The sequence below is a fragment of the Gossypium raimondii genome, chromosome 5 (genome assembly GCF_025698545.1).
Source record: "Gossypium raimondii isolate GPD5lz chromosome 5, ASM2569854v1, whole genome shotgun sequence".
Lineage (NCBI taxonomy): Eukaryota > Viridiplantae > Streptophyta > Magnoliopsida > Malvales > Malvaceae > Gossypium > Gossypium raimondii.
This window is the reverse complement of record NC_068569.1, coordinates 4,611,486-4,633,961: the sequence shown is the minus strand read 5'-3', so window position 1 is coordinate 4,633,961 and position 22,476 is coordinate 4,611,486. Positions and strand designations below refer to the sequence as shown.

The 22,476-nt window shown below is 35.5% G+C and overlaps 4 protein-coding genes across 5 annotated transcripts; 3 read left to right on the top strand and 1 right to left on the bottom strand.

The window, feature by feature from the left end:
- Nucleotides 1-2,585: 2,585 nt before the first annotated feature.
- Nucleotides 2,586-5,500, top strand: LOC105770278 (zinc finger CCCH domain-containing protein 22). The gene is made up of 4 exons (XM_012591402.2): nt 2,586-2,774; nt 2,894-3,211; nt 3,772-3,832; nt 4,402-5,500. The coding sequence occupies exons 1-4, from the start codon at nt 2,649-2,651 to the stop codon at nt 5,391-5,393; spliced, it is 1,497 nt and encodes a 498-aa protein (XP_012446856.1). The 5' UTR covers nt 2,586-2,648; the 3' UTR covers nt 5,394-5,500.
- A 1,009-nt stretch (nt 5,501-6,509) lies between these two features.
- Nucleotides 6,510-14,387, top strand: LOC105768928 (dynamin-related protein 3A). Of its 2 annotated transcripts, none has more exons than XM_012589211.2 (20): nt 6,510-6,984; nt 7,165-7,447; nt 7,522-7,550; nt 7,662-7,763; nt 8,114-8,182; nt 8,280-8,339; nt 8,457-8,570; nt 8,996-9,044; nt 9,228-9,337; nt 9,445-9,537; nt 9,621-9,713; nt 9,812-9,949; nt 10,662-10,748; nt 11,147-11,242; nt 11,879-11,921; nt 12,551-12,693; nt 12,821-12,964; nt 13,057-13,109; nt 13,538-13,637; nt 13,797-14,387. In XM_012589211.2, exons 1-20 carry the CDS (start codon nt 6,604-6,606, stop codon nt 14,010-14,012), a joined length of 2,403 nt encoding a protein of 800 aa, XP_012444665.1. In that variant the 5' UTR covers nt 6,510-6,603; the 3' UTR covers nt 14,013-14,387. The 2 variants fall into 2 exon arrangements, with proteins under 2 accessions (XP_012444665.1, XP_052487823.1); XM_052631863.1 differs by lacking the exon at nt 13,797-14,387 and adding an exon at nt 13,378-13,448.
- Nucleotides 14,388-14,458: 71 nt separating this feature from the next.
- LOC105768929 (protein TIC 55, chloroplastic) lies at nt 14,459-16,671 on the bottom strand. The gene is made up of 3 exons (XM_012589212.2): nt 16,089-16,671; nt 15,858-15,960; nt 14,459-15,774 (listed from the first exon to the last, which is right to left on the bottom strand). Exons 1-3 carry the CDS (start codon nt 16,493-16,495, stop codon nt 14,656-14,658), a joined length of 1,629 nt encoding a protein of 542 aa, XP_012444666.1. The 5' UTR covers nt 16,496-16,671; the 3' UTR covers nt 14,459-14,655.
- A 2,720-nt stretch (nt 16,672-19,391) lies between these two features.
- LOC105765917 (probable folate-biopterin transporter 2) lies at nt 19,392-22,274 on the top strand. Its single transcript, XM_012585193.2, has 5 exons — nt 19,392-20,080; nt 20,432-20,691; nt 20,814-20,909; nt 20,983-21,153; nt 21,249-22,274. The coding sequence occupies exons 1-5, from the start codon at nt 19,714-19,716 to the stop codon at nt 21,834-21,836; spliced, it is 1,482 nt and encodes a 493-aa protein (XP_012440647.1). The 5' UTR covers nt 19,392-19,713; the 3' UTR covers nt 21,837-22,274.
- Nucleotides 22,275-22,476: the final 202 nt, after the last annotated feature.

Below are 22,476 nucleotides of genomic sequence, written 5' to 3'. Positions count from 1 at the left end.
TCTTATGTTATTTGAAAGTGAATCATGTAGAGATTTATTGAAAACATGATATTATGTTTCATGTATTTATGTATGAAGAGAAAGAAGTTGGCAAAGGAAAAGAAAGGTTTGAATTGTAAAGAGAAATGTTAAGTTCAAGCGAAGAGAATAGATAAATTCTTAATTGAATTTATGTTTGCTTACCTTAATTTAGATGTTTGAGTATTTAATTTTAGTATAAAATAACTAAGTAAAATATAAATTTAAAGTATACTATGATGAATGAAGTTTAGAAGTTATCGATTAAGTTACATTATTGTAATAATCATGTCAAAATTTATGAGCGAGTATAAGACATATTTTGGTATTTAAATATGTATAATGAATTTAATGATGAATATGTAAATAGAATTAAGTTAGTAATGTAAGAGAGAAAAGAAAGTACATGTGAAATTAAAAAGAAATGCTTACTTATACATGCATTCACAGGAAATTGAAAAGTTAATATATGATTATATGCGAAGATAAATGTCAAGGAACTAAAATGAATAAATGAAATGATGCATGATATGATTATGGTGTGATGAGGGGCTAGGGGTTCGGTTGGGAATAGGGTTAGTGAAATGGGAGTTACGATGGGTGAAAGGGATACTGGAGTCCTCTTTACGATATGTTCATGTTTATGTTCTTCGAAACATGGTGTACAAGTTGGATATTGGAGTTTTATTATCAGAGTTTCGTTAAAAGTCAAGAGTTCTGTTTTAGCCTAGGACTCTGAGAGTTTTGTTATTGATATTCTAATTATGATCATGATCTGTAAAAACACATAAGTAACATGTGATACATAAATGAAAAGTTATATGAAATGATATGCCATAAAGTAGGTGAAAATGTAAGAAATTATGTGATTATATGAAAGAAAATAATAATAAATTTAGTCTAATGATCTCTAAAATTGAAAAGTGAAATATATGAATTATGTACGATAATGGTCATGATCTATAAACGACAAAAATGATATATAACATGTAAATGATTATGTAGGAAATTGTATGACCAAATAATAGAAATAAATAATGAAACTAGCTAAATACTTTGTAAGTTTAATAGTGGGTTGTATGAAACACGTAAGATTATGTTACTTAGTAGTATAAGTAGTTTATTAATTGCTTTAATTTAAATGATTTAAAATATGTTGAAATAAATGAATCGGTAAGCTATTAAATTAAATTAGTTACTTATTAAGCTATTCACGTAGCTTAACACATTTGTTTTAAACACATAGGTGAAAGACAAAAGCAGTAAAGGTTCAAGGATTTCTACTTCAATTTGGATCACACCACTCCTCAAGCTTCAAAATTAAGCCCTCTAGGATATAAATTTGGACTTAGTTTGACATGTACTTAGGCTTATTAGTAATAATGAGAATTATGTATGAAGGATAATGTTTTGTATTATAAGCTAATTTGGTTATAATGAAATAATAATAAGTTTAAGTGATGACTTTAGTATTAAATGTAACATCTCTTATTTGGATTTGTTGTCAAATCAGGTTAGGGGTGTTGCAGTCCCTTGTCCGTTAGCGTGATGCGGTAGGTTGTTATCAGGGATGCTGCCATTATGCAATATGCGAAGGACATGCATTAGTGGGGTTCATTTTGTCATTCAGTGTGAGATTGTTATGCCTAGGTGGTCTAAGTGGTCTTGAAGATGTGTTTACACTTAGGAGTGTTCGCATTTAAAAAGTAGATGCTTGCCCCATTCCTAGAAGCAGAGGGGTAGGCTATGAGGGCTTTCTAGGCAGATGGTTATGAAAACGAAAGGTCTATACTCCTTTAGCTAGGGCGGATGGCTGGGTAGGTTGTAACTCTAGATAAAGTCAAAAGAAAGGTCAAAGCCATATGCTCTGCTGACACGTGTATAGGTTGGGGAGGAGTATAACACTAGTTTATTCTATCATTGATATTGGAGACTATCAAACTAAAGGTTTGCTTTTTGGTTCAAGATTTTTTTTATTTATAGGTTGAACAAGATCAATTTCATTCTCATTCCAAAACTCCTCAATTTGGAAATGGCCAATGATTTTAGTTCTAACATGTGTTGTAATTTCATTTATAAAGTTATAGCTCATATTTCAATTTTTTCATTAAGGGTTAAATTTCTTGAACTTTTTAGAATTTGAATTAAAATGACAAATTTCATAAATATTAATGGTTAAATTTATTATTAGATCAAATAAAAAAACAACGTCAGCTTCCTATCACTTATCTAATAGTAAGAATAAGGAGAGTTACTAAAAAAATAATTTTGAAAAATTTAGTGATTAAATAAAAAAATTAATAATAAAAAACTAAATAGTTTAGTGATATTTTTGTCCTTTACCCCGTATTATAGTTTGCCTTGTGGTTTTTCTTCAATTAGGGTTTTTATTGTTTCAGAATTATGAATTTTGCCGCCTAATAAAGCTTAGGACTTTATTTTTTAACACACGCACCTGACAAGAGCGTGGAATAAGTAAGCTTTTCTTTTCCCTGATTTCAGTTCACCATAATCACCACCTATTTTAACATATTTGCGGAAATGACATCAAAGGCTTTTCTTATTTTTCCTATTTAATTGATTTATCGAACTCCTCCAACGCTGGAAAAAAAGAAGCAGCAAAAACAACAATGGCAGACGAAGAAGAGAGAGTTCTAGAGAACCAGCTGGAGCTTCAATTGAAAGAGCAAAGAGAATCCCTCTCTGCCTTAGGCGATGCTCTCGCTTCTGATCCTTTCAATCCCCAGATCCTCGCGGTACTCATTTCTTCCCTACCCCTATTCTTTTTCTTCTCATAAAATCTTTATTTTTCTCGCGATAAATAATCTTAATTATTTTTTCTTTAAAATTTATTTCTCATTTGATTGGTTTTTAGGTTCACGAGGAGCTTGTTGAGGTAATCAAAGAGACAGAGGAGGGGCTTCTTAATCTTAAGCGCGCGCGTTTACTTCGAGAAGCTGATTCAGCGTTAAATGTTTCGAATCAAGCAGCGGTTGAGGAGGTTAAAGCGGAGGCTCTTGACCCAGATGATGTAGAAGTTGAACCATTGAAGGAAGATCGGAGTTACCAGGTCGGGTCGAAATGTCGATTCCGTTACAGTGACGGCCGGTGGTATGATGGTCAGGTTGTCACATTGAACGGTTCTGGTTCTGCGAAGATATCTTTCCTCACTCCTACTTCAGAAAATATGTTGGTAAGCTCTCGCTCGATTTCCTAGATTATACTTCTTTTGGTTTTGTATTAAAGTTATGCTTTGAAGTTGAAATCTTTCTTTATAATGTAGTTTTAGACTTTGGAATTTATGGAATTTTCTGAAAGAAAAAGAAGCAAAAATGTGAGACAAGTTCTGAAGAGAAATTATAGGGGTTAGACAACTTTTATTTTTTTATTATTGCATAATGCGACTCTAGTAATTTAGCATAGAACAAAATATTTCATGCTACCATGAAAAGCAAAAGGGACAGAGTTTGGTTTATTTGACATCTGAGAACTTGCAAATACGGGAATAGGATGTCCATTTCTAGCTGGGGTTACAGGAACTGCATAACTGTGTTGTTCGAGTAAGGTAGCCTGTGATGACCGTCTTGTGATTGATTGTTATGTGACTTTTTCTGCTCTGTTTCATGTTGCTTGTTTGTTGGAGTTGTATAAGAATTTGATGTAATTTTGTGAAGGAATGAGGAATTATTCTCTATTGCTAATTAAGCAACATTTACTATTTCCAGTTACTAATTCTAGACCACCCGAGTGCAGATATGCAAGTTCTTTCTGCAACAAAGATGTCGATTTGGTGCTAATTGCCGCTTATCGCACGGTATGTTGCAGTCTTTTTAAGGACTAGTAGGCTGTGAGCCCAAAGTTCCTCTTATTATTTATTTATTTTTTGCTGCATGTTCTTTCGCTCAAGGCAGTGCATGATATGAGTTGAATTTGAGGAAACATCCACCTTATGTTATGTAAAGCATCATAAGACAAAAGAATTGTTGCTGAGCAAAAATAAGAAAAACAAAAGATAAAAGAATTGTTGTTTTTCATAAACCCTGTTATTTGTAGATGGTGAGCTAAGAGATCTGCTCGATATGAAGGACATGTAGGATTTATGGCTAGTTGTGTCGGGCACTTATTTGGGGGATAAGAATTAAATTATATATGTAGCCTTGCTGTGTGCTCTAAAAGGCCGTCTTTAGCAATACAGCATATACAAAACATTTCATGCATGAAGTTGATTTTGGTATGGATATGGAGCCATCTGTAGGCCCTAACCTTTTGTACAGTATCTTTCCTCTCCTTTCTTATTACAGCATCTGGAGCATCATTTTTCACTTTTTCCTTTTATAACAGTTGCTTCCAATAGATCAGAGTTTAACATTAATATCTCCACAGGAGTGGATGTCCCATTATCTTCGCTGAAGAAGTATGCTCCAACCATGTGGGAGCCATCGATGGTTGGGTCCAGTATTTGGGCAGTCCCTGATGGTAAAGTTGGCATCTGGAGGGAAGCTGAGCTTGAATCATGGAATGATGAACTCAGAACGGGGAAGGTTGTTTTCCGGGATGATGGAAGCTCTGCAGAGCTTGGGGTAGAAGCTTTGACATTATCTGAATATGCACAAATAAGTGATGATGAAGAAAGTGAACTAAGCTCTGAAGAATCTGATTCTAGTGACTACGAAGAGGAGAGCCCAAAGGGTTTAGGTTTTCTTGAAAGCACTGCTCTACAGAAAGGTATCCAGACAGAAACTACCATCTTTGCTAAGTGGGAAAATCATACCAGGGGTGTAGCTTCTAAGATGATGGCCAATATGGGTTACCGTGAAGGGATGGGTTTAGGTGCATCTGGCCAGGGAATGTTAAATCCAATCTCAGTTAAAGTCCTTCCTCCTAAGCTATCACTTGATCATGCTCTGGAGTCTCATGAGAATGATGAGGATAAAGAGAAAAAAGGGAAGAAACGAAGCAGAGGTGGCAAGAGAAAGCGTGAGAAGAAATTTGCTGAAGCCTCTCGGGCTGCTAAAGAAGAAGAGGAATCAAGACCAGATGTTTTTAGCCTCATCAATAACCAACTTGCAATGCATAGTGAGGCTGTAAATGGTGGATCAACAAAGAAACAACAAAAGAAGGGCTCAGGAGAGGAGAAGAAAGTTGATAGAAAGGCATTGGTTGCTTATGATGATGAAGTGAAGGAACTAAAGTTACGAGTTGTAAAGCTCGAGGAAATGGTAAGCAGAAACAGAAATGAAAAAGCTGTTTACGAGGCTGCCATGAGGAAATTAATCGAGACTCGCAAGGCTTTGGCGGAGGCTGAAGCAGTTCATGCCTCAGCATCAAATGCAGTCGTTAGCAAAGAAAAAGAGAAAAAGTGGCTAAAGTTTTGATATTATGGAATATTTATGTCGGACTAGTTACAAATTATGCATTGTTTGGTAATAGATTTTACCCCATAAAAAAGGGAAAGAAATGAACTTAAATTAGATTTGGCTTCTTCTCTCCTTTTCTGTTGGGTCATTTTTTTCATTTGAAAATTGATGCTCCTGCGGTCTTTGTCTGCCATATACATATAAATTAGAATTTTTAATTATTGTGAGAAGATACATAAATAAACTCATGCAGAGTATACCATAAAAATCATGTCAATATCCTGTAACGGTTACATTAAGGCATCAGCGCCGCAAAAAAGAAAAATGCATGGAATTTAATTTCACTAAATTACTTGGCTAACATTTTTATCCTTTGAGAGGTTCACTCAATCACTGCGTCACTCCTTCAGTTGTACCCAACTACCCATTTAGCCCTAGACCTTAACCCCGCTAGTCCAAAAAAATTTCCCAATCAGAAGCTGCCATGCCATCATCATCTACCTGTAAGTTTTTTAAAATTTTTACATAAAATTTGAAAAAACTGGAAAAAAGAAAAAATATTTTTAATTAAATTTATAACGATAATAATTAAAAAAACTATTAATTCTTCCTCAAATCCATCTTCTTTCCTGTAACCTTTCCCATTTGTTTGCTTTCAGTAATCAAAATTTAGAGGGTTTAGAAGGGGAAAGGAATATGATGCCATTTTGAAAACAACTAAACCCTAATTGAATCGTTGGAGAAAAGAGATGGAATTGGTAGATGAACACAGATTGGAAATTTGGAAGTGCAGAAACGAGCAGAAGGTAAAAATTTATTAATTACTATAATAAATTTAATTAAAAATAATTTTTTACTTTTTCCCCATTTTTTATTTTCATGTAAAATTTTAAAAAATATAGGTGGATGGTGATGTGGCAGCTTCTCATTGGACTAAAAGTTTTTTGGACCAACGGCGTTAAGGTCTGAGGTTAAATGGGTAACGGCAAAGTACCCAAATTGACAAAAAAAAGTTTAAATACCTATTTGGAAAAACGGGTATAGCTTAAGGGGTAATTTTTAAATTAAACCTAACTTTTAATTACTATCACTTAGTCCACTATTTAAATTTTTTTCTCCAAGAAACTCAATCTTTCTTTTCACTCTTTCAAAAGCTTCTTTCCGTTTGTTTCTTATTTTCTGATTCTTTTGGGTGGTTTCTTCTTTTTATTTTTTTCTTTAAGTTCTGATGATGGACGAAGCAGTGAACCCCAACAACAAAATGTCGACTCTTACAAAAACTGTGGCAACTATCGGTTCGTCGTTGATTCCGGTGATCAATAAACTTCATGACATACTTGCTTCTTCTGGTACCGAGTTGTCCGATATTTCGGTACCGCAAGTGGCGGTGGTTGGGAGCCAGAGCAGCGGTAAATCGAGTGTGCTGGAGGCCCTTGTTGGCCGCGATTTTCTGCCTCGAGGATGCGATATTTGTACTCGAAGACCGCTTGTTTTAATGTTAGAAAACCGTTCTCCGAATTCAGATGATGATAGAATCGAGTGGGGCGAGTTTCGCCACTTACCCGGCCGCCGCTTTTATGATTTCTCGCAAATTCGTCGAGAAATTGAGGTCCAGTTATCTGTTTTTAACTTTCAATATATATTTTTTATATTTGGCAACTTTTAAGCTGGTTGGATTATCAAATTGATGTTTAGATTATAATATTTAAATTTCATTGCATTTGCAAATTTGAAAATTGTTACTCTCTTTGTGAACATTTCTTCTATTTTTATCATTAAACTTGTGTAGGCTGAGACTGAAAGAGAAGCAGGTTGTAACAAAGGGGTTTCAGAAAATCAGATTCGATTAAAAATTTCCTCTCCCAATGTTCTCAACATGACTCTTATCGACTTACCTGGCATTACCAAGGTCCCTGTGGGGGATCAACCTAGTGATATCGAAGCAAGAATTAGGAGAATGATTATGGCACATATCAACAATGAAAATTGTATCATATTAGCTGTCAGCCCGGCGAATTCTGATTTAGCTACATCTGATGCACTACAGATAGCTAAATTAGCTGATCCAACTGGTAAATCAGAACACTTTTAGTTCATGTCTGAATGTATAAGTTCTATTCCAATAGACTGACATATATTTTTTCAGGTTCTCGGACAGTTGGTGTAATCACCAAGGTTTGTATTGTCTCTTTTTTGGAAAGAAGAGAAATTTAATAATTGATTTGATCTGTCTCGTCCCTTGCTATTTTTTTCATCCTCGCTAAATTACACAATCTTTCTGTGCAGCTTGATATTATGGACAGGGGAACTAATGCCTGTAACTTCTTGCTTGGAAAGGTGGTTCCACTTAAACTTGGTTATGTCGGTGTTGTGAATCGCTGCCAGGAGGTATAAGTTACTAAAGGCTGCAGTTGGCAGCTCCGGTGTAGTTTATATGCAATTCCTCCATTGTATTGGGACAATTATGGTGCCTATGTGTTTGTTTCTGTTTCGTAGCATTTGCGGTAGATTCTTTCCTTTATAGATGCTTTAGAGTAAACTTTGTAGCAATTAGGCCTTATTGAACAATATGATTATAAAATGAGTAAGAGCCTATTAAGGATGCTGTGATATGGCCATGCAAGGGGAGACAACTTTTTTTCTTCTTCTTATTTTTAAATAATCAGCCTTTTTTTCTTTTGAACTTCTCAGATTCATTGAATAGGTGAAGGTGACAACTGTTTTTTTGTGTGCTACAGGATATTAATAAAAACCGTAGCATTCAAGAAGCACTTGCTTATGAGGAGCAGTTCTTTCATGATCATCCTGTACTTTTCATCTCTCAAATAGAATTTTGCCTTCAAGGTCACCTAATTCCCATAAAATCTGAACATGTTGCTTTTTCTTGAAACATATGTATTGAAGGTGTATAATAGTGTTTCTAATCATTGTGGCATTCCTCAATTGGCGAAGAAGCTGAATCAGGTTGGTTTATGACAGTTTTTCATTGAGCTCCTAAGTCTTTTAACAATTATATATATCTTATTCCTTATTGCACTTGTTATACTTCTCGATTTTTGTGATTGATTTATCGCTTTCCAGATTCTAGAGCAGCATATTAGAAAGGATCTCCCACACTTGAAGGCTGTGCTAAACTCTCGTATGCATGCAGCTATGAAAGAGCTGCAGACTTATGGAGATGTTGTGGAATCAAAGGTAAGTTGTCACAGTTTGGGAAATGTCAGTGGTACTAGCCTACATTTTCTGAGGTTAGGTTTGTAGTGACTTTTAATCACTACTCCATGTATTACCATTAAATTTTAAGCTGTATGCTTAACAAGCTGTAAAACATATTCAAGAATGTTGCATGATGCCTAAGTTGTTATCTGGGAGTTAAGCATCATCGAGTTTCCTGTTATCCTTGTATGAAAGGGAACAAATGTTCTATTACAGCTGAGGTTGAGGTCTATGTAATTAGTTCTTGCTATTTGGTGATGGCTGCTTAGTTTTTTAGTATACTTACCCTTACACCTTCATGTTCATGACTTTGCCTCAATAAAGCCGAGCATATTTCTTAGAGAACTGAATTTTCTTTTTTGTTAAATTAGTTATCTCTGATTATTACTCATGTCCGCATCCAGGCAGAGCAAGGAGCAGCCTTATTGCACATTCTTAGAAGATACTGTGATGGTGAGGTTTTTATTTTCCTATTTCCATTTTTAGCGTTTCAAAAAATATATATTACACTTATTATCTTGTATATTTGTATATGCTGCCTTCTAATTTCAAGTGGGACAGTGGAATGTTGCTCACTAAATTTTCTGCTGTTGCTAAGTTTTCAATTTTGTTTTTATTTTTCTCATTGTTGGAAAGATTTTTCTGCTATGGTTGATGGAAAAAGTCCGGACATGTCAACTAAAGAATTGTTTGGAGGAGCGAGGATCCACTACCTATTTCAGTCAATGTTTGTGAAGCTCTTAGAGGTTATGAGTCTGTCTTTCTAAAGCTCTTATGTAATTGATGCTCTATCTTTTTGTGTTGTCTGGAATTTTCCCTGCTTGAGAACTCGGAGTTAGCTTCTTTTTTACAGGAAGTGGACCCTTGTGAAAAGTTGACTGACGAGGATATTGTGTATGCCCTTAGAAATTCCTCTGGTCTAAGAAATGTTCTATTTGTCCCAGAGGTGAGTATGACAGTGATTGGTTGAAACTTAACCAATTGTTGAAACCAGTGGATCTTATAAATCATGTATTTCGCTGGGTTTAGGTTCCATTTGAGGTTTTGGTTAGAAGACAAATTGCTCAGTTGTCAGACCCTTGTCATCAGTGTCTATGGATTGTCTATGATGAACTGATAAAGGTGAGAATAGTACTTCATATAGTACTGGGATCTTTTACCTAATTAAATTATGAGTTTAATATGTGGATATGGTGAATAGAGAGAATTTTGTGCAACAGATTTGCCTGGCTTGTGAATCAACTGGATTGAAGAGGTTCCCATCGTTAAGAAGACACATAAATGACGTTGTAAGAAAGTTTTTAGATGCTGCTGCTAAGCCTGCTGAGACAATGATACGAAATCTCATTGAGATGGAGGTTATTTATTTCTTGTTTTCCTTTCTTTATATGATATCTAGAATAATGTAGGAGTTAGTGTGTATGCAGCAATATCTATTGGGTTCCCAAAAAATTGACATTGTAAGGAGTTTCTAGAAACCTAGGGTCTACTCGTGGATATGCATGTGGTTGCATGTATGACATGTGGATCCCTTATGGAAATATATTGGACCTAGAAGAAGCTTAGTAAGAAACAAAAAAAAAAAAAAAAAACTTCGAAAATGCTTGATGAAAATTTCGAGTCCTGTTTAGTGATTCTGTAATTTCATTTCAGTCATCATTCGTGTGTGAACCTTTGCAAGCAATGCTCTTTTTCTACTTTACTTCACTGATGTTTTTATATAATCAGTTTCCAATTATTCATGCTCTTTTGTTTAGATGGGATTTGGTTAGCACCCTCTTTAGTACAAAAAATTTAGCACCAACTATCAGCTTTTATCTGTTCCTAGTAGGTATGATTTTTTCTGCTTTCATGATTCAATTTATTTGATATGATCCTTTTTTTTCATCTCTCACAGAAAGCAACTATACCTCAGTTGATTTGACTAGTATAGGTTTCAGATCTAATTTTTACAGACCATTCTGTGATTCACCCACCAAGATATAAGCTGCCTTCTATTAAAATCATATTTTTGAAATATTCTATAATGCATGATTACAAATTTTTTGTTTTCATTTTCTTTAATATCAGATGGATTATATAAATTCTTCACATCCAAGTTTTATTGGTGGGAACAAAGCTGTTGAGCTTGCTGTGCAGCAGATGAGATCATCAAAGGTATAGATGTTATTTCAGTTGAATCAATGTGTGGGAAGTTAGCCTTTTAGCATGGAGTTATAGTTTTATATTGCTCACTTCAGTTCAACATTCATCCTCCCTTGTGAGACTGACTGACAGTTGAATCTGAATTTTCTGGAGGGATGTGAAATTGTATTAAAAGTACATTTTATAACATCTATTCTATTATTACAGAAATGAATAGAAAGTAATTGTTTTGAAATCTAAGGTTGATTCACATGTAATAATTTACCACTCTGAATTGACAACTGCATGATTCTATCATGACTCTCAAGTTCTTTTCATTGGTTGATTTGTTGTTCTGCAACAATAATGGGTATATATTGTTAACTTTATACATGATATAGACGCATTTACTTGATCTTTTTATCATTCAGGAGAGAGCGGATGCTGAAAAGGTACCTATATCTGACAAGGGCCAGTTCTCCCAAACTGCTGCTCCTAGATCGGTTTTGAATGGTGTTTCTAACCAGGTGTCTGTTTTTACATTTTTATTTTACTTTTTTCTTTTTGTAAGAATTCATTTGGGGAGGAAGTAGGCTAAAAGGAAATTGCTAGAAATGAACATAAAGGTCTCCAAGCTTCAGGCTTTGTCTTATGATATATTAGGTTTCTTATCTGTCTGTGTGAAGATATCTTAGTTGGTAATAAATGAATATTCTTTTTGAGCACCCTAACAAACAAGCTCCATTCATGCCCCTAGATGTATCTCCTTGAAGTACTAAAACTGAGTCTTATTCTCAGCCATTGATTATTTGAAGCACTTACCCTTATTTATCTAGTTCATATACTTTTTAGCATTAGATGCATGCAATTACTTTGAGTGAGAACGATTGACCCTTAGTGTACTGGTCTTCAATGCATCACACCGACCTTCGTTCATATATGCAAGTGAAACCCTTCTAACATAGTAGGAGAATACCATTATGCTTTATCACATAGGAATCCTTTAATATTTTTGTGAGGACCAATTGTAAGCTAAGGGTAATTATTCCATCATGGTTCAGACGGAGGTAACATCTTGGTGGTAGAACTGTAAACATCTGGAAATATAAACCATGCTTATCATTTACTTTTTAAGCACTTAATCTATGATGGCATTTTGGCAGGGAAATCATCCTCAGTCAAATAATGGGCGACCCGTATTAACTGGTAATTTACTCTTTACTGAAGACTAGTCCAAGTTTGTTTGTTTCTCATTTATTTTTGTTTTCTTTCTCACATGATTCTAGTATGACTGATTGACTTATCTTTTTATGATAAGAGAATTGCAGTGGCTGAAAATATGATGCTTTTTCTTTTACATCTTGAAAAGAAAACATGAAATTCCGGCTGTGTGTTTATGATTGATCCGGGTTGGAATGTTTCAGTGTATCAACAGCGCACTGCAATTTCAAGATCTGTGTATGTATGATAACATTCCACTTGGCTGAAGATATAGTATGAGATGGGTGTATATTGTGATACATTCTGTTGAAACATCTTATTCTTATGGTTAATGTCCCTTGCAGAGACTGCTGCACTATTCTGTGTTATATGCTTCAAAGAAAAAACGCATTGATATAGTATTTACATTGCCAAGAACAATGGAAGGAAGGATCCAAAATTAACACTATAGAAAATTCAAATAATTTTATATTTCCACAAATAGTTTTACCATTATTTCTGAATCTTCTAAGTGAGTTTGTGATGTTCATATAGATGATACCGATAGGCCTTCGCATGGACAGTTTTTTAGGGCTGTTCATTAATAAGCATCAACTTAGGTAACTTTTATTTAGGTGGCAGTTTATCTACAAGGAGTTGGGGCATTTCTTCAATATTTGGGAGCAAGGCATCATCTAGAGGGACTGCAGCTATTGAATCTCCTGAAGAAACTCTTCATGATGCAGAGAATATGTCATCAACAATCCAACTGAGAGAGGTATCTATACATTTTAAAGCCTTGCACTTGTGTGTGGGAAAGTGTTCATGACTTTGTTTTTCTTTATAGCAACATATCTTGCCTGTCCTAAATTCACTTCCTTCATGTTTTACCTTGGTGATCTCAGCCTCCGTCAATTTTAAGACCACTTGAAATGTCAGAGAATGAAGCTACAGAAATAATTATCACCAGAATACTTGTGAAATCCTACTTTGATATAGTCCGGAAGAACATTCAAGACTTAGTGCCAAAGGCTATAATGCACTTTCTGGTAATACCGTTTCGTTTTCCTCTCCTATTGGTCAAGTTTAAACTTATTATTCCGACGAATCTAAAATATTTTCCCCCTTTTTATCAATTCAGGTCAATCATACAAAAAGAAACCTTCATAACACTTTTATACAAATATTGTACCGGTATGTCCCTTTTGGTTGATGGTGTTTTAAAGTATCTCATGTTTTAGTTTTCAACTTGCAGAATGGGTAAATGAAAAAAAAAAAAGTTTATTTGCCTCTCAGTAGTTGTGGTTGACGTTATTTTCTTATATGAACGCTTGAAATAATGTTGGTCATGGAGATATTGGTGTTTTAATTGCCCAAAAATTAGATTGCAAATCAATGTATACAAACAGAAAAGGGTAATAATGGAACACTTCTATCATCTGACATTTAATTCAATTTTTAGGAATGTACGAGTGAAAGATGTGCTTTTGCAGTAATAATTAATGCAAAATTCTTGCACTTATATGAATGTTGGTCTGTCTTTCTTCCCCCTTTTCATTGTTACTGTTGTGGAGACGTCTGTATGCATGTTGTTACTGAAGTCTGAACCTTTGGATACACAGAGAGATCCTTTTCGAAGAGCTGTTGCAGGAGCAGGACGAGGTTGTTGCAAGACGAAAGCACGCAAAAGAAGTGTTGCGTGTTTTGAGGCAAGCTGTTAAGGTTTGTAGTTACTTTAATTTGTTAATGTTGAGGGAAGTTTGTTTAACTCTTATGACATCCATCCATATTTCATCTTTTACTAGTCGTTCTTGTACTATTGAGCTTTCATATTATGACGTTTGTCTCTTTTGACTGAAACTATTTTTCTGCCTATTTTAGACGCTAAATGAAGTTGAATCAGATGTGGAGTTCCAGCACAGGACTACAAACTTGGGTACTGATGCTAGTCCCAGATTACCAAATTCTCCCGAGATCACCAACGGTAAGAGAAGTTCATCTAGTATGTTGTCATCCAGCAAGCCCAGAGCTCGGAAACTACTCTATCCAGAAGAGCCACCATTGTCTTTCAGCTTCAATGTTGGACTACGCTACTAGTTGGTTAGAATGCACGTCTCAGTTCCCAGATCCCACTGATTGCATTTGGTGCCTAGCCAGGGGATTAATGCATCTCATAAGTGATAGGCTTGTTCCTAGATTACAGTTTACAGATCTTCATACGTTCTAGCAGCGAAGTTTGGTTAACTGGATTTGCCATGTCAATATTGTTTTTATGAGAGTATTTCAATTTTGCACGACACTAGTTGAGTTTTGTGTTTACATGCGAGAAGAGAATATTCATTTTTGCCTATTTTTCATTTCATTTTTCTTTAGGCATCCATGTTGAATCATTTGTATTTGATTAATATTCGAACATGAGTGTGAAGTATGAGTTTTTTAATAAAAGAAAAAGAAAATTGGGTACATTCTAAATTTGGGTCATGTTACATTTCTTTTGCTCGTGTAATCTATAATTTAGTTGAACGATTACACTAGATCACACCTGCTGTAAACAGTCTTAAATTTACTCCTGTTCTTTGAAAAGAAAAGGGAAACAACCATAGGATTTGGATGCAATCAGAAGAAATTAACATGGACTGCCAACAACACCTACATCTTAAGGTATATAGACGATTGCAATTTTGTCTATGAAAATAAGAGGGAAATGATTCATATGAAATGGTATTCGCTGGTTCCAAAACTACAATCTCCTATGTACTCTTATGAAGTTTGTTGTGTTCATTGCGACTGCAGTGGAGCATGCATAGGCTCCACCCAAGCACAATGTTGCCGATAGAAGAAGAAAGGTCTTCCACTGTCTGCTGGATGCTAGAATTGCTAATGCAGTAAGCACTAGAGCTGCTGCACTAAGCCCGTTTTTCCAAGCTGTAAAAGCTTTGACTACACTACTGCAACCCTTGCAATGTATCACATGGCGGAAATATCGGTTAGCCAAATTGGGAGCATGCATTGTTCCAATCCCACCTTTAGCTGGTGAAGATGCCGAAACTCCAGCAATGAGTCCTGCCGGTGCATGTTCTACCACTGCAGGTAGTTTAGGTGGAGATAAGGTGCTGTGACCAAAATAGTAAGGCATTCCATGCCCAACTTTATCCATCCACTTCCTGTATTCAGCAACCCATGTATCCGAGGACTTTAAATTAATGTACAACTCTTTTGTGGGAACCTTTTCTTTCATGAGTACCTCATTCTGGGATGACAAAAATCCCATATCTTGCTCGAAGACCTTGCTTGCATTCTGATGGAAATACCATTTAGGGAATAGCTTCGCCAATGGAGATCTTTTGGTTCCTCCAAACCTAACAATAAGCATAGATTTCCCTTGTCCAGTTGGTCTGCAAAGGAAGAGACCTGTAAAGTAGTGTTTTTCTCCATCTTTATCAACCAGTTCTCTGTTATTCTGAAGAACACATGGTGCATCAAAGCGTAAGAAGTTGGGCATGGATCCATCTTTTTCTTTACCCCACCAGCCAGCGAATCCTCTATGCGTACGTTCTGTTACCTCAAACAGAAGCGCCTGAGCATCTTCCCTTTTGGCAGTCCAATCAGTTCTATCATGAGAGATAGGGATATGTGCAGGATCCATGAGGTTCTCAAGGAGAATCGAGTGGTCGTATGGAAGTTCATGGATAGTTGAAGTGTCTTGAAACCCTGGTCTGGCGAAGTTCTCGAACCATGGTAGTTTTTCAGGGTTCGGTGGAGTCGTCTGTGACATCCATACCCAAACAACTCCTTGGGACTCTTTCACATCATATGTCTTAACGCAAACTGAACGAGGAATTTTGGCATCAGCTGGAATCTGTTGTGAGAAAAGTCTTATCAACATATGGTAGCTTAATGCACTCTAATGAAGTAAATAAAAAATTTTAAGTACATGCAGACCTGAGGTATCTTGACACATTTTCCATTGCCTTCAAATTGCCAACCATGGTACAGGCATTCAAGTCTACCATCGATCAATTGACCTTCAGATAGCTTGGCTAATCTTAAATCAAGAAGAGCTAAGGTCAAAAATCATTTAATATGAAGCTCAAGTTTTCAACTCAAACAGGTCCCATGAATAATTGCATGCTTACACATGGTAGGTTAGAGATGAAAGTGGCAAGGGATTACCTGTGGGGGCATCGATCCTGATAACAGTGTAGCACCCCGTTGCCATCTTTATACAAGACGAGCTGCTGGTCAAACACAGTGAGACCAAGAGGTGCATCATCAGGTACATCCTTGGTGAGGTAAAGTGGGTACCACTCCTCTGTCCAATTATAATCCGCCACGATCCTATCCCCTTTGCTTTCCTCCTCACTACGATCATCACCTTCTCCTTTGCTCTGATCCAGGGAAGATGCACTCTTCAAATCAGTCACTGCATGGCATCTCACCTGGTTGTTTCTCAAGTTCACTGGTTTAAAACCAAGTAATGGGTTGTTGAAACTTACGATTGTGGTTGTTAGTTTTGAGGTGGAAAGTGGCTTAGACATGTAAGTAGTGTGAGGGAGACATGGACTCAAAGATAGAGCCATGATATTGGGTAGAGTAAATTCTGGTATCCAGAAGGAAGAAGAAGAGGGGGGAAATGCTTAGAAAAGAGAGAAATCGTGCTATGAAATTGGGAAGGTGGGGGTTGCTTGCGGGAAGGTTGCTCTACTTGTAACCACACATTTTCTCAGAGAAAAGGAAAAGAAAGTCCACCAAACAAGGCGCAGCCTTGGTTCCACATCTTCACATCTGTTGCTTTACATTTGGACTTTTAGACATTTGCTTCATCTAATATTTTTTGTTATTTAGCAGCGCAGGACCCACTCGTGGCTTTCCTAAAAAAAAAAACACATTTACGCTGCTACATTTGCACTGTGACCAGATGGGTGTCGAAGGGTCCGAAACTACTCATTTCATACGGTAGATTTGAGTTTTTAATTTACGGCTAAATTACATAATTAGTCATTAAATTATGAATAAATTTTTATTTTGATCATTTAGTCAAAGAGAGTAATAATTTGATCACTAGTTTATTCAAAAGCTTTTATTTAAATTATTAGATTGTTAAAATCGATATTGTATGGGTTTGTTTGTTCGCACTGTCTACACTAATTAGAAGTTCTCTTTTTCTTTCTCTTTTACAGTTCTGTTTTTCTTTTCATGAAACAACTTTGAACGTCATGAATCTACAAATCAAAACTCAAGTAGCTTTTTTCTTTGATCTCTAACATTGACCGTTATATCGAATTGGATCTATAATATGTTTTTTACTCGTTGATAGATACTGATCTACCGTATTGATCGTCGAATCGTCACATAAAACTTGCTCACGAAATATTTTTTTAAAAGAAAAATTCAGACCAACAACTTAAATAAAAAAACCTTTTAAATAATTTAATTCTCAAAGTGTAACTTTTTTAATTAAATAACTAAAATAAAAATTAACCCATAATTTAATATAATTTACAAATTAAGATTTTATTCAAAACTTAGATTCCACCCCGATATGACAAAGTTACTTAAACTAATTAGTATCTTTACGCTTTTAATAATTAAATTATTAGCTAGACGATATTTTATATTAAATACAGTAATTAATTTAACAAAACTTTTAATACGTAAACTGCAAACATGCATTATCTAATATTATAAATATAATGAGCAAAAAAAAAAAAATCATTATGACTCCCCTACGTTAGTGGGAAAGAAAAATCAATATTAGCCGTTCTCTTTCTCATAGATATGGATTATCCTCTATTATTAAAAACATGCAGGATATGACAAATGTGATAGTTGTGCAGAATACTAAATTTGCTGTGATTCAGGAAATCCCGGAATCAGGCCATTATGTGACCTATTTGCGCCTGAAGTACCATTGGCACAGAACAAATTACAACAATGCTAATGAGGATTTAAGTTGCATAGACACCAATAATTTGTATTTGCCGCAACTGGTTCGTGCTTGCGGAAAAGACATTCATTTATATATCATTGCAAGTTGATTTACTACATTGATTCATGCATTTTAGATAAGTAGAAATACAATACATTTTGGGTGGATATTATTACTACAGATATTGGTCTGAAAAGTACATTAATGGGGCTTTTTTCATGTTGGGATTCCCAAAACTGACCGTCCTTATATACATTTCTTTATTGTGCACAATGACTAGTTACTTCACAACACTATACGAGCTTGACTGCTATCATTTCTGAAGGGTCATTATTTTTCCCCATAGACTGTTCTTCATCCAGGAATTGATGGTTGGGGGGTGGGGAATATTGGCCTTAATAAATTTTATTTTAGGCTTGTGTTATCTTTCACTGCTTCACTGTCAATGTGAACGAAACTTTTCCAGAACTAAAAAAAACATGTTTTGGTTACCTCATCCTTTCTGGCATCGGCTGGGCCTTTTCTCCACATTTGAAAATATCAAGTAAATGCTCCAGCATTATTTTTATCACAACTTGGATGATTCAATCTGTGCCAGTTTTGTCTTCGTACAATTTGGGTTTTTTTTTTTTAAATATTGAAGTCATTTAATAAGAGTTACGGTAACTTATTTAAAGTTATGAACCAATCCAACTAACAGATATTAAGACCATGCTGCTAAAGCCATCATAGGTACTAGGTACTAGTATTATAACATAAAGTTCCAAGGCTCTTGACATCAAATCCTAGGAGCCAAATACTTTATATATATGGAGAATATGCTAAAGTAATAAAAAATACAATTTTTTTAAAGTTAGAGTTAAATATATTTTAAAAATTTTAAATTGAATAACGGAAAACTAGAGGGATCATAAGTGTTATTATTCTATTTAATCAAGGACTAACCATTCGAATCAATTAATAAATATAATTAATAAGGTCTCTATTTTGCAATTTGGGTGACACGTACTATAGCATTATAATAATATTATTTTGAATCTTTCTTACTTTTGTTGTTTTCCGACATCCAGAAACATGGGACATTGGTACCTTTTTTAGGACATGAGCATGAAGAAAGAAGGAAATAAAGTGTTATGATCTATGCCAATGTCCCAAGTTCGCATGGGACAATGGATGCTGCCATGTCTGAAGAATAAAAACCTTTTATCATTTTAGCCAATTAATCATATAATATATTTCTTAAATAAGAGGTGGATACGAAAAATATTTACTGATTTTAAAACTCCACCCACAAAAACTAACCCAAGTTGCAACTTGCACAGTAATATTTTCTAATTGGCCACATGAGCATCTTTTATGGGGCTCATCACAGGGAAAAACAAACGACAAAACTCATGACCTTACCAAATATCATTAGTAATATAATTTAAACAATGTTAATTAAAGGAAAAAAAATTGAACTTAAAAATTCTCAATAAACTATATATTTTTAAAAGAAAATTATTTTCATCTTTTATGAAGAAATCAGGTTTTTTGTACCAAAAAAAATGGGGTTTGGTCAAATCTGGTTTTTAGAGGACCTTCTTTCATCTAGAAAACTATCTCCTCTTCATCTACTTGAGACCTATATTTAGACGAAAGAGTTATTTTTTTATTACATTCGATGATATATATAAGGTGTAAGAAAGTTCATGTAATCCATTTTGGGAACTTCTTTTATTTGTCAACTCGTTTTCCAATCTTTTTCTTCATATAAAAATTTAGAAGGCTCAACATTGTTCTAGGAATCGCTGCTGTTGATCGGATATACATGACCAACCTGAGCTTGACCAAGGTCATTGTTGATTTGGAGTGAGCTATAACATATATATGGTGGAAGAAGAGAATATAGAAGAAGCCTGTAGGAAGGCTGTGGAGGAAGATGATGGACCCAAAGGAGTATGTTACTGTTTTTGGGGTCCCATATATTGGTTTAAGATGCTTGCAGTGGAAATGCATTGGAGCTTCGTATTTGGAGTTGTATCGATTTATGGGATAAATCAGGGGTTAGGGGGGGCTCTTTCTCGCATCGGCACAGAGTATTACATGAAGGATGTTCAGAGGGTGCAGCCTTCCGAGGCTCAGGTTTATTCAGGGATTACTTCCATCCCTTGGATTATCAAGCCTATTTGGGGGCTTCTCACTGATGTTGTTCCAATAATGAGTTATCGAAGACGGCCTTACTTCATTTTATCAGGTAAGCCACACATTCTATTTCTACCTCTTCTTTCATTGCCTATCTGATATTACCATAGTTACTGCCAGATCTGGTGCCTATTATTGATCAAATCTTGTCCATTTCTTCCTGTATATTCCAATGGACTTAAGAAGCTGGGGGTGTGGTTCTGTAAAGGTCCATGTGTGGTCTGAGTATAACGATATTCGAATAAACTAGATCTCATTGTCCTGAGATGGAAATTGGTTTTGTTTAATTATGGTGGGAAACTAATTAGGAAATGGAAATGGAATAAAACGATTGGTTATAATGATTATTATTTGACGCAGTCTTCTGATTCTCCATTTGTTAACTTGTAAATGTTAATCTCAGGTATGCTTGGTGTAGTTTCAATGCTTTTCATATCACTGCACAGCAAGCTGCAACTGGTTTTTGCCATCCTGGCATTAACAGCAGGAAATTTAGCGGGAGCTGTAGCTGATGTGACTGTTGATGCTTGTGTTGCACAGAACAGCATTAGTCACCCTTCTCGTGCAGCTGACATGCAAAGCTTGTGTACTTTGAGCTACTCTTTTGGTGGATTACTGGGATTCTCTATTAGTGGTGTTTTTATAAACCTAATTGGTCCAAAGGTTGGCTTCTGTTTGATTTTTCTGGTCGATTTCTGCTATATTTCTTCGTTTTTCAAGGGATTTTCTTTTTCTCTGCTGCCTAATGTACATACAGGCTAAGGATTTATCTTGTTCCTTGGCAGGGGGTGTTCGGATTGCTGACTCTTCCCGCTGCACTTATATCTTTAGTTGGGATTCTGCTTTCCGAGCCCCAAGTGTCCAACTTTGCCTACAATGAGGTGTTGTTCGGCTTTTACAATTGACCCTTGGTTGCTCTAGTTTTCATACCTTAATATTCTCTTCCTCATTCAGGTAAACCAGAAATTCCATGATGCTGCCAAATCTATGTGGACAACCTTGAAAGGTCCTGATGTTTGGAGGCCATGTTTATATATGTATATATCCACAACGGTGAGCTTGAATATAAATGAAGGGTTGTTTTATTGGTACACAGACTCGAAGGAGGGCCCATCTTTCTCTAAGGTAAACGATTCTGCATTGGGGTAGTCTAGTCTAATCCTGACGACAACCGTGTGTATGTTTATATACTCTATCATCAATTTCTCTGGTTTTTGCAGGAGGCTGTTGGTTACATTTTCTCAATGGGTGCTATCGGTTCCTTCTTGGGGGCATTACTGTACCAAAATGTGCTGAAGAATCGGTCCTTGCGAGACATGCTGTTCTGGACACAATTGCTGTTTGGTTTAGCAGGAATGCTAGACCTGATGTTGGTGCAACGAATGAATTTGAGATTCGGCATACCGGATTATCTTTTCATTGTGATCGGTGAAGCTGTTTCTCAAATGATTTATCGCCTCAAATGGATGCCCCTCCTTGTGCTTTGTTCCAAGCTTTGCCCTTCAGGTATTGAGGGCACTTTTTTTGCTTTGCTCATGTCAATCGGTAACTTAGGAGATCTTTCATCTTCGTGGGGTGGTGGCTTGCTGCTTCATGTGTTGAATGTTACAAGGATAAAATTCGAGGATCTCTGGCTCGCCATATTGATCCGAAACATACTGAGAGTTTCGCCACTATGTCTATTGTTTTTGGTACCCAAAGGTGACCCCAACGCTTTCATGTTGAGTACCAAGGACGAGGCTGAAACCTCAGAGCCCGACAACATTGAGTTGGCATCTCTGATTCACAGCGTTGATGATAAGTTTTAACAAGAATCATTCAACTTAACTTTCAAGCTTGTGTAGCAGAGAATGATAGCCAGCATTGCTTTCCCAATGGCATACATATGCTCATGACATGGTGGCAAATTCAACGTTACTTCATGCCTCTACAATGGCTTAGAGAATATGATAATTAAGATGGCGCATTCTGCTATGTATAATATACTTCCCGAACATTTGAATTCCGGTTCACAACAAAACTCATCATCATAAATATGATCATTATCAAACAAACCAAAAGAGAATCTTTTGGATCAAGTTGTTGATATTATTTATTTTGATAAATTCCAAAATACCTAAGATCTTTTTCTACTAAAACCAAAAGGCATTAATTTAATCAAATTATATTATTGTGTCAATATTTCATCATTAGTTCTGCTATTCTTGTATTAAAACATTCCAAGACATATGTTTATATTGTATTTTGTATCAATTATTAGTTCAATTAGTTTAATTTATTAGTTCATTTTTACTGTCATAATTTGATTATATTTTGTGATGTACTCATTTATATTGTGATTATTTAGACATATGTATTTTGTAAGAAGTGGTAACCAACTCCATACAACTAGTGCGTGCCAAATCCAAGGGTCCAATTGGATTCTGCCACGTCTTAGTCTAAATGACG